At 49.3% G+C, this 17534-nt stretch overlaps 1 protein-coding gene across 7 annotated transcripts in view; it reads right to left on the minus strand.

Moving 5' to 3' along the window:
- Positions 1 to 17534, minus strand: part of ATP2B2 (ATPase plasma membrane Ca2+ transporting 2) — a 118948-nt gene that overhangs the window by 27488 nt on the left and 73926 nt on the right. For all 7 annotated transcript variants that reach the window (XM_047096577.1, XM_047096576.1, XM_047096572.1 and 4 more), the window contains 3 exons: positions 15830 to 16072; positions 3391 to 3632; positions 2014 to 2248 (listed from right to left, as the gene is read on the minus strand). In XM_047096577.1, coding sequence (XP_046952533.1) covers positions 2014 to 2248; positions 3391 to 3632; positions 15830 to 16072 — 720 coding nt within the window. The remainder of the gene's footprint in view (positions 1 to 2013; positions 2249 to 3390; positions 3633 to 15829; positions 16073 to 17534) is intronic.

A 17534-nucleotide genomic window follows, 5' to 3' on the forward strand; every position in this document is an offset into this window, starting at 1 on the left:
CCTTGCTTGCTATGTAGAGACTAGTCTCTGTTGCCTGTAAGGAGATAACATGTCATGGGAAGCCTGAACCCATTAGCAGCTGGTAATGAGCGGGCGTCCCATGGGGAGGCTGATAAATGGCCTGTCTGTTCAGGGACAGACACAGTCTGCAGGAAAACACACATGGGCTCCAGTGCCAAGCACCTGGGGCACAAATCGCCTTTGCTGCTTTAGGCTCTGGGTGGGAGTGAGGAGGCCTGTGGTGTGTGTGTGTGTGTGTGTGTGTGTGTGTGTGTGTGTGTGAGAGAGAGAGAGAGAGAGAGAGAGAGAGAGAGAGAGAGATGAGTACCAGGCACAGTATTGGAAGATTGGTGTTCGAGTCCCATTTGTTCTCATTCATTCACTCCACACTTCTCAAGTACCTTCCATAGGCCGAGCTCTGTGTTAGGGGCTGTTACATGTCACTGGATCCAGACTTATGCATCTACTGGGGAGGGGCATAAAAGAAGGAGACCCACAATGATGGGCCACGTACCTCATGCCAGGCTCTGCCTGTTGCTTCTATGTGCATGATGATACCTCAGAGTACCCTGGGGTGTGTATGTGTGGAGAACACTGTTATTATCCCCAGTCTACGGATGAAGAAACAGAGGCTCAGAGAGGTTACATAACTGGCCCAAGGTCACACAGCCAGTAAGGCCGGGACTCAGGATCCCAGGCCTGTCCGATGCCTGAGCTCATACTCTTGACGACGCCTCTCCCTGCTGCCTAAGCGTGAAAGTCCACATCCGCGACATCCTAGTTTCACTTGGTTTTCGGAACACGGAATCTTAGAACACTGGGGCTGGGACTTTGGAAAACACCCTGTCTACCCCCCTTTCACTTGAAAGAAAGGGAAATGGAGGCTCCAAGAGGAGCAGAGAACAGTGAGAGGCCCCCAGAGAATGGTGTCAGGGCAAGTGGGGGAGAATGAAGTTGCCTTTACTGGAGGAAGGTGGCCCTGAGAGGCACTGTCACCAAATTCCGCAGCCAAGGCCAATCTGGGTGGGCCTAGTTGGGCCAGCCTGGGAACCAACCTGAGCCCCAGCGGCTGTGTTAGTCTTTCGAGGATGTGGAGGCCGGCCTCTCCTGTGACTTGTCCCATGTGCTGAGCTCTGCCCTCTGGGGCCCCGCAGGGTGAGCAGATTCACTCCACTTGCCCACAGGAACGTTCTGGAGATCTGTGGCAGCCCACGCTTCCTCCCACGGCCTCTCTAGCCTGGGCAGTCTGACTGACCACACGTGTCCATCCGCCCCCAACCCTGCAAATCCCCAGCACCGAGTTCTGTCTTCCCGCCAGATGCAGAGGCGGCTAAAGGAGGCTGAAGACCTATGTGAGTTGAGCACTCCATTAGGTGCACTTATTACATCACCTTCCTTCGTCCTTATAGGGAGGGGTGCTGTCATCCCTCTTCTCTTCTGCCTGAGCACCTGACCTTTGGTTAACTTTGTAGCTCTGTTCCCCTGGAAACCTGATAAAGGGAGACTGTCAGCTGTGTCACTGTGCGAGCCTACCGGGGAAAGCTGATCAGTAAGCAGGATCTGGATGGACAGAACTCTAAATGATGGTGTGACACCACACGTGGGTTTTCCTGGATACCGGTTGTTTCTGGGGGTCTTCTTTACAGGGAGCCTGGAATCTAGGCCTATGGATGTGTTATAGGAGGTCCTGGCTCCTGTGGGGCAAGAGGCTTCTAAGGCAGGGCAGCCCCCATGCTTGTCCTTTGGGGGCAAGGGAAGGTTTCTGGGTGCTTGGGTGGATGGCTCCGGGACTATCCCCAGCAGTCGGCTGGTGGGTGCTGCCACAGGTCCTGAGCAGACCAATGCCAAACATGGCCTACACTGGTCTCATGAGTCCGAACGTTTAGGAGTGTGTGCAGAAAAAACCTGTGGACGCTATAGGGAAACCGAGGCTCTGAAAGGTGAGGCAACTTATGTCAGGTTGGCAGCAGGCTGGATTCCCAGCCTCTCCAAGCCTGCTGGTAGGGTGCCTACCTCGGGCCGCACGGGGTCCTCGATGCCCACCACACAGATACAGGTTAGGTCGTTGAGGATGTCATTCTCATTGTCCCAGTCAGGCTCCGGGCTGCTGGGGAAGTCGCGGTAGGCCACACAGATGGTGCGGAGCCCATCACAGGCCATGGGCTCGATCACCTTCTTCACCATCTCATCCCGGTCGCGGGGCCGGAAGACCCGGGGCTCCCCTGCCCCGTTGAGGATTTTGCAGCACCTGGGGGCAGATGGGAGGGAGATGGGTAAGGTCCAGCTGAGGGCCCAAGGATCCTCCCTCTGACCAGCTTGAGCTCACCTCCCCCTCCCCAGTGATGCTCAGCTGGCCGTGGTTGGTCATCCAGTGTCCATCCTGTTCAACTCCCATAATGCTTCAGGGCTGGTCCAGGCCCCTGGGCCCCAGGCAGGGATGAAATCAAGACCAGCCAAAAAGAAATCAGGCAGCCTTCTTATAATATTTGCCCCAGTCCATTCAGCAAGAGCACATCTACTTTGATCTGTTTTATATTCACAAGATTTCATCTGAAAAAATCGTTCCACAACTAAAGTGATTTTCAAAGGGGAGGAAACTTAGTTATGCTAGTGGTTCTGGACCTTGCTTGCACATTACAATGGTTTGGAGAAACACTGAATAAATAAATACCCATGTGTGAGCCCTGCCCCAGAGGTTCACCCCAACTCAGTTTGTCTGGGGTGAGTTCAGGAATCAATGTTTTTTCTTTCTTTCTTTTTATTTATTTATTTATTTATTTATTTATTTATTTATTTAATGTTTATTTATTTTTGAGAGAGACAGAGACAGAGACAGAGCTTGAGCGGGGGAGGGGCAGAGATAGAGGGAGACACAGAATCTGAAGCAGGCTCCAGGCTCTGGAGCTGTCAGCACAGAGCCTGACGGGGGGCTCGAACCCACGGCCCGTGAGATAATGACCTGAGCCAAAGTCAGACACCCAACCGACTAATCCACCCAGGCGCCCTATTTTTTCTTTTTTTTTTTTAAAGCTCCCTGGGGTGATTCCAGCGTGGAGCCAGAGTAGACTAGGTCACAATGAAAATCACTCTATGCTAAAGGAAGTAAAATGAGGGAGATTTAACACTGATGATGGGGAGCCCTTCCTGATGATCCAGTGATGTAGGGAGGAGGATGGGGAGGGCTCTCTGCAGACATTTATAAGAGGAAATGGGGAGAAAAGCAGTGGGCGAGGGACCCTGGAGGTGGTCCTGCCGTGGGACGTTGGGCAGGGCCCCCCCCACACCTCTGAGTGCCAGATGGCCCTTCGGCCCAGCCTGTAGGACAGCCCGTGCTGCACGACTTGGTGGTCCCCGGCTCCCCACACCCCTCCCCGACCACGCGCGGCTTACTTCTTGAGCACGATCTCAGAAGCACCCTTGCTGTACATGCGGAAGCTCTCGTCCGGCAGCTTGATGACTGTGCTCATGGACTTGCGCACAGAGTTGAAGGTGTACACCTTGTACAGCTTCTCCTCTGGCATCTGGGTGCGCACGGGCTCATAATCCTGCTTCAGGTCCAGCACGAAGCCCAGCAGGCCGCACTCTGTCTTGTTGCCCACCTGCCGAGGCAGGGCACCCTCCTTCTCCGGGGGCTGCAGAGAGAGAGGCCCAGGTGGCTCACAGGGGGTTGCTGCTGAGGCCCTGGGGCCGAGCCACCCCCTCCCCTTCTCAGAGAGCCCTGTGTGCCCCCTTCCCACCACCCACACCCTCAGCCCTCTCCATCCAAGACCCAATCCTGGCTCTGGATGAAAGGAGTTAAGCAAGATCCGTGTTTCAAAAATCATGAACTCAGGGGCACCAGGGTGGCTCAGTTGGTTAGGCGACCGACTTCGGCTCAGGTCATGATCTCACGGTCCGTGACTTCGAGCCCCGCGTCGGGCTCTGTGCTGACAGCTCAGAGCTGGGAGCTGCTTCAGATTCTGTGTCTCCTCTCTCTACCGCTCCTCTGCTCACGCTCTGTGTCTCTCTGTCTCTCAGTAATAAATAAACATTAAAAAAATTTTTCAAAAAAAAATCATGAACTCTTTCAGGGCACCTGGGTGGTTCAGTCGAGTAAGTGTTCTACTTCAGGTCAGGTCATGATCTTACCATTCGAGAGTTCGAGTCCCAAGTCAGGCTCTGCGCTGAAGGCTCAGAGCCTGCAGCCTGCTATGGATTCTGTGTCTCCCTCTCTCTCTGCCCCTCCCCTGCTTGTGTGCTCGCTCTCTCTCTCAGAAGTAATAAATGAATAAACTTAAAAAATATATAAATCACGAACTATTTCAAACATAAAAGCAGGATAGAAAATAATTAAAGAAACACTGGTGTACCCACCATTCAGCTTTGTAGAACCTGAGAAATAGGCCATATTAGCTTCAGATTTTCCCTTTTTGAGAAGGAAAACATGACAGATACAGGTGAATCTCCCTGTGTATCCTTCCCAGTCTGCAGAATCCTCCCCTCCTCCCAGAAAGAACCTCTGTCTCAAATGTGGCATTATTATTACCCTGTGTGTGTTTTAAATGTTTATTTTTATTTATTTACTAAAAAACTTTTTTGAGATAGTTCTAGATTCACATGCAATAAGAAATACACTCTTCCTCCAGTTTCCCCTAGTGCTCACCTGTGTATGACTACAGTACAATGTCACAGCAAGACACTGACACCGATACAATCAGACCCACCTCACTCAGACTTCACCGGTTTTACATGCACTCATGTGTGTGTGTTTAGTTCTATGCAACGGCATTGAGTGTGGATTCCCATGACCGCCAGCAGGAAGATACATGAAGATACACACAGTTCATGACAAGGATCTGATCCCTGTGACACCCTTTTTAGAGCTGCAGTCACCTCCCTTCCCCCCCACCCCCAGCCCTGGCAGCCACTAGTCTGTTCCCTATCTTTATCATTTTGTCATTTCAAGCCTGTTCTGCAAAAGCAACCGTACGGTATGTGTAACTTTTGAAGACTGACTTCTTTTCACTCAGTATAATCTCCTTGAGGTCCAGGCAAGTTATCGTGTGTGTCAACAGCTTGTCCCCCCCTTTTTTTTTTAATTTTTTCAATGTTTATTTGGTTTTGAGAGAGAGAGAGAGGCAGAGAGGGAGGGAGACACAGAATCCAAAGCAGGCTCCAGGCTGAGCTGTCAGCACAGAGCCCGACGCGGGGGCTCAAACCCACAAACCGCGAGATCATGACCCAAGCTGAAGTCTGACGCTTAACTGACTGAGCCACCCAGGCGCCCCTGAAACTATGTTTGTAAGTCAAGATGGTCAATTACATGTAGCCTAACCTACTGCATGTATGTGTGTGTAAGGAGACTGTAGACATTCTTCTAAAAGTTGTTTGCTCATGTAATTGCATTTTGAGAGGCACCTGTGTTTATGGTTCTGATTTGTTCTTTTTTTTGACTGTTCTGTTGATTCCCTTCTATGACTAAGGCACAGTTTACTTTTCCCTTCTCCTGGTCCCTTCCGCTTTTCCTTCTTTCTACTCACTGATCTGACACACACTCTTCAGCACCGGCTGGGTGCTGGCCCTCTGCCAGGTGCTGGGCTGCATGAACACAAACTCCCACCCTGGGGTCTCAGTGAAATCATCAGCCACCTCTCCCCCAGCACCTCTCACTTCCTTGTGTGGCTGGCTGAACACAAGCTGTTTCATGCCTCTGTGCCTTTGCCTCTGCTGTTCCTTCCCCCTCCCCTGCAAGGCAAACTCCTCCATTCCCTTTTTACTTTAAATTTATTTATTTATTTTTGATAGAGAGAGAGAAAACACAAGTGGGGGAGAGGAAGAGAGAGAGAATCCCAAGCAGGCTCCGCACCATCAGCGCAGAACCTGATGTGGGGCTCGAACTCACGAACCTCAAGGTCATGACCTGAGCTGACATCAGGTGCTTAACCAACTAAGCCAGCCAACCAGGCACCCCTCCTCCTTGCTTTTTAAGGGCCAGCTCAAATATCACAGTGTCTTTGACAATTGCTTCATGGGTCTGTCTCCCCCTGAATAAATGAGTTACCAGGTTCTTTTCTCTGCAGGGTTCTCAGGACCAGCATAAAGCCCAGCACACAGTGGGCACTTACTCATTGTTGGCGGGATGGCTCCATGCAGATCAGAATGGTGGGAGAGGTTAATAGGTAAGAACAAGAAACCTCCATGTGGGCTAATGGTGGGATTAGCCGGAGGGAATGGGAGGTGAACTCACATCCCACCTGCACCCACACCCACGTGCATGCACTGCTCATTTTCCTTGCATAAAATTACTATGCAGCATCTTAGGTGGAGGTGGCTTCGGGAGTGGTAAAAGGCACCACAGATAAACTGAAACCCTAGAGAGATTTAGAAGAGGAATATCTACCTATGAGCATGCCTGTGCCAACCCCCCCCCCCCGCCCCCACTCCCGCCACCGCCATTAGTGGCTTTGCATGGGTCTCAAACCAGCGTGGTCCAGGAACTCTGTATCCTCAGCCCCAGCCCCTTGTCATATTTTTTCCTTTTTTTTTTCAACGTTTTTATTTATTTTTGGGACAGAGAGAGACAGAGCATGAACGGGGGAGGGGCAGAGAGAGAGGGAGACACAGAATCGGAAACAGGCTCCAGGCTCCGAGCCATCAGCCCAGAGCCCGACGCGGGGCTCGAACTCACGGACCGCGAGATCGTGACCTGGCTGAAGTCGGACGCTTAACCGACTGCGCCACACAGGCGCCCCCAGCCCCTTGTCATATTACTCGAACGAGCTTCACAGACAGGAGAAGGTGGGGTCTGGGAGATGCTGGCATGGACCACTTGTGCAGGGGACAGGACGGCGACGGGACATAGCCCTGGCCAACTCCCCCTTCCACAGTTAGGGCTTAGGCCTAGGGAGCCCACCCAAGCGCTGTGGAGTCACTGGCATTGATAATGCGGTGGTCTTGAGACTTAGGGATTCATAGGAAGGACAGAGCCTTAAGCTCTTGTCCTCAGTTTCTCTGTCTGTAAAATGGAGAGACTAGAGCAGATGATCTCTAGCTGAGATAAAAATCAACCATTTTCAACCCTTTTCTTCAAGTGGATCATGGTGAGGGATGGTGCAACAAGGCGGAGGCACAGTCCTCAGCGGTGGTTGAGGGCTATGGGCGGGAACAAGGCTCAGAACGCCCTCCCTGCTCCCACGCCAAGCAGAACTATGTCTCCAGCACCACGGGCCTTGGAAGGCTCTCCACTCCTGGGCTCTTTGGTGGGATTTGATCTGGAAACAAAGGAACCTTTGGTACAGCTTCCCATTTCTGATGTTTGTGAAAATAAATTTGAAGCACTTCCCTTTGTCTCTGTAGCATGGTATTATGTTGTGCTTTAAAAATGATATATTTATTTACTTACTTTTAATGTTTTCTACATTTTGATAATTAATCTTCTGGTGACCTCCAGAGTTTTATGTATTTTCCACAACAGTTTTTCTCCCCTCTCCACCAATGAAAGAAAATGACGGCTCGGAGGGCTTAAATAAAAATGCCTAATTACTTCTTTGCCCAAGAGAGCTGAGCAGTTATGCCTTCAAAATACCCGGCATTTTATTACCCTCTGTGAGATATTTTAATTTTCCTCTAAAAGGATTTCAAACAATCCATGGTTGCAAATGGCAGAGCTGCCTCCTACGTAATTCAATTTGTTTCCATGAACTTGAGCTCTGAGATCGCCCACGTGCATTACTAAGAAGCAGGGGCCCATCCCTTTTTTCTTTAGACTTTTTTTTTTTTTTTAAATCTTGACAAACCCAGAGATTTTGCTATTGCTGTAGACTTTCCAGGAGCTTTTTTATCTCCAGGGCTCCAATTCTATAAGGGAGTTGAGGCATCAGTATTGTTTCCATTTTAACAGACAGGAAGCAGGCCCAGGGGGATGTGACTTGCTCTTGATCACAGACCTGCGGAGGGGCAGGCCTGGGGCTGTCCCCAAGCTTCCTGGCTCCCAGGGCAAGAGCTTCATCCAGCACATTCCCCAGTGTGGTCCTGAGCCCTCTGGGAATGCTGGGTGCAGCCACGAGGCATAATTTTGAGAGGACAATTCATGTCCCTGTTTTGGGATGCTGGGGGGTGAACAGAAGCAAGGGCAAGGAATGATGACTTAAAGAGCTACAAGTTATAAATAACATCCGCACAAATGAGATTAAAAAAGCATAGCTGGCATGTACCACCCCACACTCATTAGGGTGGCTATTGTAAAAAAACAAAACAGAAAACAACAACTGTTGGTGAGGGTGTGAAGAAACTGCAACCCTGCGTACTGTGGGTGGGAAGGTAACACGGTGTTGCTGCCATGAGAAAAACAGGATAGTGGATCCTCAAAAAATTAAACAATGGAATTACCATACTATCCAGCACTTCACTTCTGGATATATACCCAAAAGAATTGGAAGCAGGAACCGGAAAAGAGATTTGCATGTCCGCGTGCATAGCAGCGTTACTCGCAAAAGCCAAGAGGCGGGAGCAATCCAAGTGTCTATCGACAAATGAACGATAAACAAAGTAGGGTCTCTCCATGCAACGGAATATTATCCAGCCATAAAGTGGAAGGAAATTCTGACACATGTGACAACATGGATAAACCCCGAGGACATTATAAGTGAAACAAGCCAGTCACAAAAGGACAGATGCTGTATAATTCCAACTGTATTAGGTACCCAGAAGAGTCAGATTCACCAAAACAGAAAGTAGGATGGTGGGTGCCAGGGGCTGGTTGTGGGGGGAATGGGGAGTTAGCGTTTGATGGAGACAGAGTTCAAGTTTGGGCAGATGAGAAGTTTTGGGATTGATGGTGGTGATGGTTGCACAACAGTGTGAATGTACTTAATGGCGTGGGACTGTGCACTTAAAAACAATTAATCTGATTCATTTGATGTGATGTATATTTAACCACTAAAAAACCTCTAAAAAGTCCCCCCCCAAAACCTGACAACCGTAGCATAGTAAACTATAGCATCTGCAATATGATGATTTGGGGTGTGTTCGGGAACGACTTTCTGCTGAGCGGCTGCCTCTGGTGGCCTAACCCGCTCTTCCTCACCCCTCAAGGACAGGCACTGGTGGGGAGCCTCCCTAAGGCCCAGACGAACCACCAGCCCACTCAACAGGAGCATCAGCGGCCACTGTTTGCATGGTGACTCTGCCCCATCCTGTAATGGGCTTGTCACACGCACTATCTGGTTGTACCCTCCCAGATCCCTGGGAGGCCAGCTACTAGCATTCCCATTTCACAGCTGTGCACACGAGGCAAGGTCACACTGCTACGAAGCGGCCCAGCCAGGATTTGACCCCAGTGTTCTTGGCTCTGAGCCCACAGCACATGGTCTCCCCACAGCCCCGCCTGTCTCCACTGGCCCTGGAGATCTTTAGTTGACTGGGAACTTGCTGCTGATGGCTTGAGAGTCCAAGGGGATGGCGGGGGGACGTGTCTGTCTTGCTTATCTTTGCCTCCCACTTCGGGGTAGTCAATAAATATCTGTGGAATGAATAAATGAATAATCCCATGCTTGTGTGTGTAGGGTGCTGCCAATAGGAGGCCGGAGGGGGCTATTCTGGCCTCCAGAATCGTCGTCTGAAGGCCGGCCTCCCCAGGAGCTTCTCGGTGCTAGGCCTCCTGAGGAACGTGAGGCGCAGGGCTGCGGGATCTTCCCTAGAGGCTGGGAAGGCAGGTCAGTGTGAGTGTCCGGGACAGGTTGACACGGAAACCTTCCCAGGCTTAGCAGTGTATTGTGTGTATGTGTGTGTGTGTGTGTGTGTGTACAGTTGTGTGTGTGTGTGTGTGTGGTGTGTGTGTTTGTGTATGGTGTGTGAGTGCAGGTGTACGTGTGTGTATGGGGTGTGCACAGCGTGTAAGTGCAGTGTATGCGTGTGGTGTGTGTGTAGTTGTATGTGTGTGCTATGTGTGCATGGTGTGCAAGTGTAGTAGTTTTGTGTATGTGTGGTGTGTGTGCAGTTGTGTGTGGTATGTGCAGTTATACGTGTGTGGTATGTGTACAGGGCGTGCAAGTGCACTTGTGTGTGTGTGTGTGTGTGTGCATGCACACACGCAGGGTGACAGCATGTGATGTAGGGATTAACAGCTCTGTTAAAAATCAAAATTCCCCATTTGGAGTTATTTGCTTTGAACTCTTCTCCCAGAGATGGTGTTTGCAAAAAAAAAAAAACAAAAGAAAACAACCAAAACAGGTGTCAAATTCAGCATACAGGCCCCTGCCATTTCACAGAATCACAGCCCACCCCACCTCCCCATCTTAATGCCCTTGCAAAGTCGCCTTCAGAGTAGTCCACGCTTTTGGCACGCCTGGCTTGGCCAGAGCCCAGTCGCAGAGTATGGCTTGACTTGGGGACTCTGAGGCTCATTGGAATATTCAGTTGAGCCCTGGCTTTGCAGCCAGGAGATCGGAGTTCAAGGGTTGGCTCTCTGCTTCCTGGAGCACTCCCTCCCCCTCTCTAAGTGCCCAGGTTCTAAGATTTATGGGCAATACAGTGAAGCAGCTCCTTCCTGCCTTTGAAGGTTACTGGGGCTCTCTGGGGTGAGGGGCATCTCAGCATGGGGTATGTTGACGACCCGGGGTTTCTCATTTGGTGAAGTTTGGCTTACCTATTTGGGCAAACCATCCTGCCAGGAAAACCCTTTTTGCTCTTTCCTCCAGAACCACTTCAGGGGCTCCAGGGAGATTTGTTTTTTGTCTCAATAGTTTATGTTTTCAGAAATACGCCATAAACTTCCAACAATTCAGCTCCACAAGTCTCCATCCTCAGCTTAATAATTCAAATGTTAACTGCACTGTCAACCTACTTTCAAAGAGGTCTCATAAAATACAAAATTAAGGTCCGCTTGGCAGTTTCAGCACACAGAGGACACACGGTTGGAAAAGGAGAATGTTTTCCCAAGAAAGCACAAGAAGGCCTCCAAAGTCTGAGGAAGGAGGTATTTCTATCTTAACACTCAGCTGTGGTTCTGAGAAGCTGCAGGGTGATGGAAAGAAGCTAGTAGAAGTCCTGATGTTCAAAGAGTTAGAGACAACAAAGGAAGTCTGAGGGTGTGCCAGGATTTCTGAGGCAGGGAAGCAATTTCTCACTAAAGGATGATTCACATAGCTTCTCTCAGAGGGCAAGTTTAGTTCCTAATGGTTAGAAATAAGACAGGAAAGAAGAAAGCTTTGCCATCCTCACAGGGATGGGGCTATGGGGTTGAAGCTGGCCCGCTGGGAGGGCCCTTCTAGACCACTTTTCCTGGCCTCCCTGACACTAGCCGTGGCCCTCACACCGCTCTCCACCTCTGCCTGGGGTGGTTTTTCTAAGTACCACGAGCAGCATCCTTTCAAGGGCTTATCTGATGCCACCTAGCTGTCCCCGCCCCCTGCCCTCCAGCCTCGACTCTCATCATTCTAGCCCCAGAGAAATGCACAGGCCACAGATCACGTGAATGAGCCATGCATCTTAGGGTCCCTGGGCCTTTGTAGGGCTGTGTCCCTGTCTGCAATGTCCTTGCCTCCTTGCCCACTTGGTAAACTCCCCCAGAATTCTCTGGGCCCCACTCTGCCACTTGGTGGTCAGGAGCAATGCAGGGCAGGTTATTTAATGTCTCTGCAGCCAGTGTTTTTAGCTGCAAGATGGGAATGGTCATATTTGCCTTTATTCCCCTGAAGGGATATGGAGGGTCAACGAAGATAGTGGCTGGCAAAATAAACGACAGAGGATAAGGCTCAGAAATAATAACAGAAGTAGTGAGAGTAATAACATATGTGGACTGAGCACTTGCTACATGTCAAGCACTGTGCCGGGAGCCTCACATATATTTTCTCATCTGATCTTCACGGGAGCCCTGAAGCTGCCTCAAGGCAAAGGTGCAGCTGCGTGAGTTGGGTGGGAAGGGGTGGTGAGCTGCACAGGCTCCAGCTTGGACGGGGTTCTAATCCTGACTCAGCGTCTTATCTGCTCTGGAACTCCAAGCATGATTTTTAACTTCTCCCAGCTTTAGGGTCTGAGCTATGAATTAGAGATGTGATGTCACTTACTTCATGGGGTTGTTATACAAGGTAGAATGGGGTATGTACTTAGCATCGAGCCTGGCTAAGTGAATGTTACCAATTAGGATTAATTATGTACTCACTTTATAGATTTGCAGATTGGAAAATAGAAGCTCAAAGAGGTCAAGTAACTTGCTCAGGGTCACATGGGTGGTAAGTGCTGGAGCTGAGGTTTGAACTTTGGTTTGTTGGACTTCAGAGCCAAACCTCATTACTTCTTGGACTGGGTGTCCAGACATCTGGATTCCAGCTTTAATAGTCCATAGGGTGACTTGGCACAAGTCCCTTTCTATTTCTGGGCCTCAGATAAAGTAAGGGGGCTGGACCAGTATGTCTCTAAGGTATGCGAATCCATGTAGATGACACCCACACAACCTACCCTTGCAAATACTCAAGTAGGTTTGTGTGTGTGTGTGTGTGTGTGTGTGTGTGTGTGTGTTTTAAGAATGAAAGGTGCTAACTAATTGGGAGTCTCCGGATCAATGAAGACCAGAGAGCAGAGGGCAGCTGCAGAAGAGATCAGCTCAGTATGCTGGAGGGACCCAGAGAGCACTGCTATTGACCATGGGGCAGACATGGGGCCAAACTCTACCTCTTGCTGCCACAAGAACAGGAAAGTAGAACACAGAGATAGTCCTGTTCTGAGCATCTTATTAATTCACATTCACCCAGCCACTGCCCACATATTCATCCAACCCATACGTCTAGATTTCCCAGCCTGGTTTAGAGGGTGGTTGGACATCTACTCTGGACCGAGCAAACCCTTACTCTTCTCAGGATTCCTCTGGGCCTAGAAGGACAGTCCCTTAGACACCCTTTGCCCCACATGGCTGGCAGGCCCTGGTTCTGAATATGACTGCCTGGACCCCAGGCCTTCCTTCTTTGAGATCACCCTATACTAAAGATGCTGCAGGATTGGTTTCAGTGACAAAGAGCCTGGTCTGGACACTCTACTCAACAGCTGGCTTTGGAGTGTCTATAAGTTGGCTTTGCCATACTTGGCTATGTGACTTTGGGTAGAACCCTTTCCTCTGTAGTCCTAATGCTTCCGCTGTCTGTTTATTGGTTAGCCTCTGCATTGCTACAAACGGAATCCTCTTTCAATGGGTGATTTTATTCAATGGGCGATTTAACGACAACACTAACCATACTTAGTGCTGAATACGAGCCAGGCATTGTGCTAAGCACTTGTCACTTACTAACTCATTTCATCCTCACAATAATCCTATCATTTCCCCCAAGAAACTGAGGCAGAGAGAGGTTAAGTAACTTGTTGACATTCATATAGCTGGAGAGGGATTTGAACCCAGGCTGCCTGGCTCCAGAGTATGAGCCTTCACCACTACCCTGTCATACCAGGGGACTCTGCTATCCCTTCTATACCAGTGGCCATCAGCCCCCAGCAAGGAGAACCATGTGGCCAGGGGTCTTTCAGAAAAGACCCAGAAAGAGAGGCACAGGGGTCCTAGGATGCTGGGGTTCAAGGCACATCAGGAGACACTGGTGCCTAAGTAAGAGGTAAGTGATTTAGCCTGATTACAAACCAAAGATTCCAGTTCTGGGGTCCCTGAACTCTCTTTAGTCTCAGCAGTTCACCTCCCCAGGTAGACTGACTGACCCCTGTCCTTTAAGCCACCTAGACACAACCAACATTGAAAATGAGAATTTAACTTTGCTGCCAGTGCTATGAAACACTGCCTAATTGAGATGTTTCATCAGCCTTCCTGGCAGATCCCAGAACTCCTTTTTATGGTGATTGCATAACACACATCTCCATCCAAGCCCACCTCGCAGGGCTCTGCCCACGCGGCCACCCCCTCGCCCGAAGCCTGGTCTGGGAATTGCTCTGCTCCCCTCTCTGCCACATCTCCAGGACAAGGTCATGAACAGCATCTCAGTGATTTTAGGGAGGCCTGGCAAACGGAATAGAACATTGCTGATCTCCCTTGATTCCCACATTGGGGTTGGGGGGGGTGGGGTGGGAAGAAGACAAAACATGGTCATTTCTGGCATCACACACAGGGTTCTCTATCGCCCATCTGCCTGCATCCTCCCGACCTACTTTCTCCTTTCCTCTGTGCTGCCTCCTGCAGCCTGCAGCTCTAGGGTGATGTGGGTGGCTGCTTAGCCCTGGACCGGCCGGTGTCTAGAGGCAGAAGTTGCCTCCTCCCCCCTCTCCCACCAGCCCTCAGCCCCTCGCTGCTGCTGAGTCACACTCTCCTCCCTGTTTGGATAAAGCTTCTGGCGGCTCCCACAATCCAACCTGATGGTGATGCTTCGAGCTGGCTCAGGGGCAGAAGGGAGAGGTCAGGGCTAGGGCACATTTGGAGGGTAAGCAAAAAAGCCCAGCTGCTCACCCAGAGGCTCACACTGCAGAAATGACCTACACATCTGGAGGCTGACTGACCTCCGGATGGACAAGTCTGTGCTTCTCTTCATCTGAATGCTGGTTAATTACAAAAAAAAAAAAAAAAAAAAAGCCATCTGTGCTTCTAAACCAAAAAGGGATTACAGCATGATGAGTCTATGCAGCTTAGCTGAGACAGGAATATGATAGTTTTTCTTATCAAAGCTTGTGATGCTGCTACCTAATAGAAGTTACTAACAACAACGTCATCGGTGGTGGATTGTGAAAATGGCCACAATTAGTTCCTCTCTAAATCCATGCCCTTTGCAATGTGACTTGGCAGCTCCTCCTGGCAAGAGATGGAGTCAGCCTCCCCGTTCCCCGGGTCTGGGCAGGCCTCTTGGCTTGTGTTGGCCAACAGGATGTGGCAAAATGACCACGTCAACACACCTAGACCAGACTGCCGGAGGAAGCGGGAGCGCACAGAGCCCAGATGAACCATCCCAGCTGAGGCCATCCTAGACCAGCCTGCGGTGCTGCCGAGATCAGCAGGGCTGTCCCCTGAGCCACCACAGATGCAGACATGTGAGGGAGTCCTGCTGAGAGCAGAAGGACCACCCCGCTGAGCCCAGCCTGAATTGCCAGCTCACAATCGAGCGCTAAATACACAGTTTGATTTTGAGCCACTAAGTTTTGGAGTACAGCAGTCCCCCACTTATTCTTGGGGGACACGTTCCAAGACCTCCAGGGGATGCCCAAAGCTGCGGATAGTACCAAGCCCCATGTATACTATGTTTTTTTCCTCGATACACATATCCATGATAAAGTTTACTTCATAAATTAGACACAGTAAGAGAATAACACCTGATTCATAACTGATAATAAAATAGAACAGTTAGAACCATATACTGGAGGTATATGTGAATGGGATCTCTCTCTAGATATCTTATTGTACTGTACTCACCCTTCTTCTTGTGGTGATGTGAGACGGTGGAGTGCCTACATGCTGAGATGCAGTGAGGTGAATGATACAGATATGTGACATGACATTAGGCTGCTACTGACCTTCTGACGTATCGTTAGCAAAGGGTTATCTGCTACGGGACCGAGGCTGACTGGAGGTAACTGAAACTATAGATACGGGGAGCCTACCGTAGTGATGTAGCAAAAGCCTGCTAATAAAAAGTGTGGAAGTTTTCTGGTAAGGGGGACAATGATGGGATCTAAAAAACACAATTAACACACTATTTTTCTGTCATATAAACACTATTGCTAAATCAAACGGAAACAAGTTGCTTACTCCACGACCATCCCAAAAGACACCAGCAGGATTCAAAAATACGAGTCACGTCGCTCCATCTGCCCAGAACTTCCGCCTCGCCCCACGGACGTGGGTGCTTCCCCCAGAGGAGGCTGCACCACTCACCAGAATCTTGGTGGTGTAGGCGCTGTTGATGGCAATGGCATTGACGAGCAGCTCCATGGTCTTGGTGTTGATGGAGCTGGGGTCGGGGATCTCCTTGTAGTGGACGTCGCCCACATAGGCCTGCACGACTGTCATGCGATTGGTGGTCAGTGTGCCTGTCTTGTCTGAGCAGATGGCGGTGGCATTGCCCATGGTCTCGCAGGCATCCAGGTGGCGTACCAGGTTGTTGTCTTTCATCATTTTCTGGGGGAAAGGGGCGAGTGAGAGGGCGGCAGTAAGGAGAGGGAGCTGGGGGGCCAGAGAGCTGAGGGCATGGGGGAAACACGCAGTAAATGAGGCTCTGCCTCTGCTATCTGCCCCTTTGCCTCCCACAGACGCAAAGGGCATTCACTGAAACGTTGACATCTGAACTCCTCGTGTGTGTGCAGCCTTTTCCTTTACTTTGATTTGAACCATTTAGAAGATTTGATGAATTGACTTTGTTCATTTGAATTATGGAAATAATCTGTATTCCTTACAGAAAAAAAATAAGGGAGAAGGATGATAAATTAAGGTTGGGTCCTTTCCGGTTACCTCAAATATTTTTCTCTTATGCCCTGACAGAAAGAACCATTCCTTATCTGGTTATGGGTTTTTTTTTCAAATGTACCATCTTTTGCTGACGCCTGGTTTTCATTTGGTTCCACCAAAAATAAATAAATTTAGGATAGATATGTGTGTTTATAGACATAGAACAATATCTGGAAAAATATCAAAATATTAATGTCATTATTTCTGGGTGGTAGAATTATAGGAGATTTTTATTGCCTTTTTTTAAAAATCTATAGGTTCTTCTTTAAAAAATTTTTTTTAATGTTTATTCATTTTTGAGAGAGAGACAGAGAGACAGAGCAAGAGCAGGGGAGGGGCAGTGACAGAGGGAGACACAGAATCCTAAGAGGCTCCAGGCTCCCAGCCGTCAGCACAGAGCCCGACGCAGGGCTTGAACCCACGAACCGTGAGATCATGACCTGAGCCGAAGTAAGACACTTAACCGACTGAGCCACCCTAAAAATCTATAGATTCTAAAAAAAATTCTATAGATTCTATTTTCTGCACTCAATACAGATTATAACTTGTATAATAAAAATCACAAATTTCTTTTCAACATAGATATATGGAAAAGAAAAACCAGCCATAATGCCATCACCCAGAACTGACACAGCTTATGTATCAACATCTTTTCTTTTCAAATTTATAGCAAAAATGAAATCCTACCATGTGTATTATTATTAATTTTCTTGTATTCGTCTTCCTCTCTGTCTTTCCAGCTCCACTCCTATAGCTTCTTTCAGGTTCTCAAGCAAGTCATGCAAATAAAGTCACTCTCCAGGAACTGCCACTCAGTGCAGGCCCTCCCGACACAGGGACCCTATCTGCCAAGGAGGGACATGAAAAGTTGCTAGAGGCGGAATCAGGCACAGTTCCAGCCTGTTCCTAGGAATCTGATTTCCTTTCTTCTTGCCCATTATAGCTCTTTGTAAGAAGGGTAAAAAGAAGTGCCAGGAGAATAATTTTAACACTAGTTCACGTCACTGCAAAATGGGTATCGGTTAGAGATCTGTGCTATTGCCATTTTCTCTTATAACACATTTAATGTACGTTTACTGGATGATCAACTTACAGACTTACAGTCTGCAAAGTTCCTCCTCACTTTCTGGTCTGA

The sequence above is a fragment of the Lynx rufus genome, unplaced genomic scaffold (assembly GCF_022079265.1).
Source record: "Lynx rufus isolate CCGP_SWC_20201006 ecotype Redwood Valley unplaced genomic scaffold, mLynRuf1.p SCAF_4, whole genome shotgun sequence".
Classification (NCBI taxonomy): domain Eukaryota; kingdom Metazoa; phylum Chordata; class Mammalia; order Carnivora; family Felidae; genus Lynx; species Lynx rufus.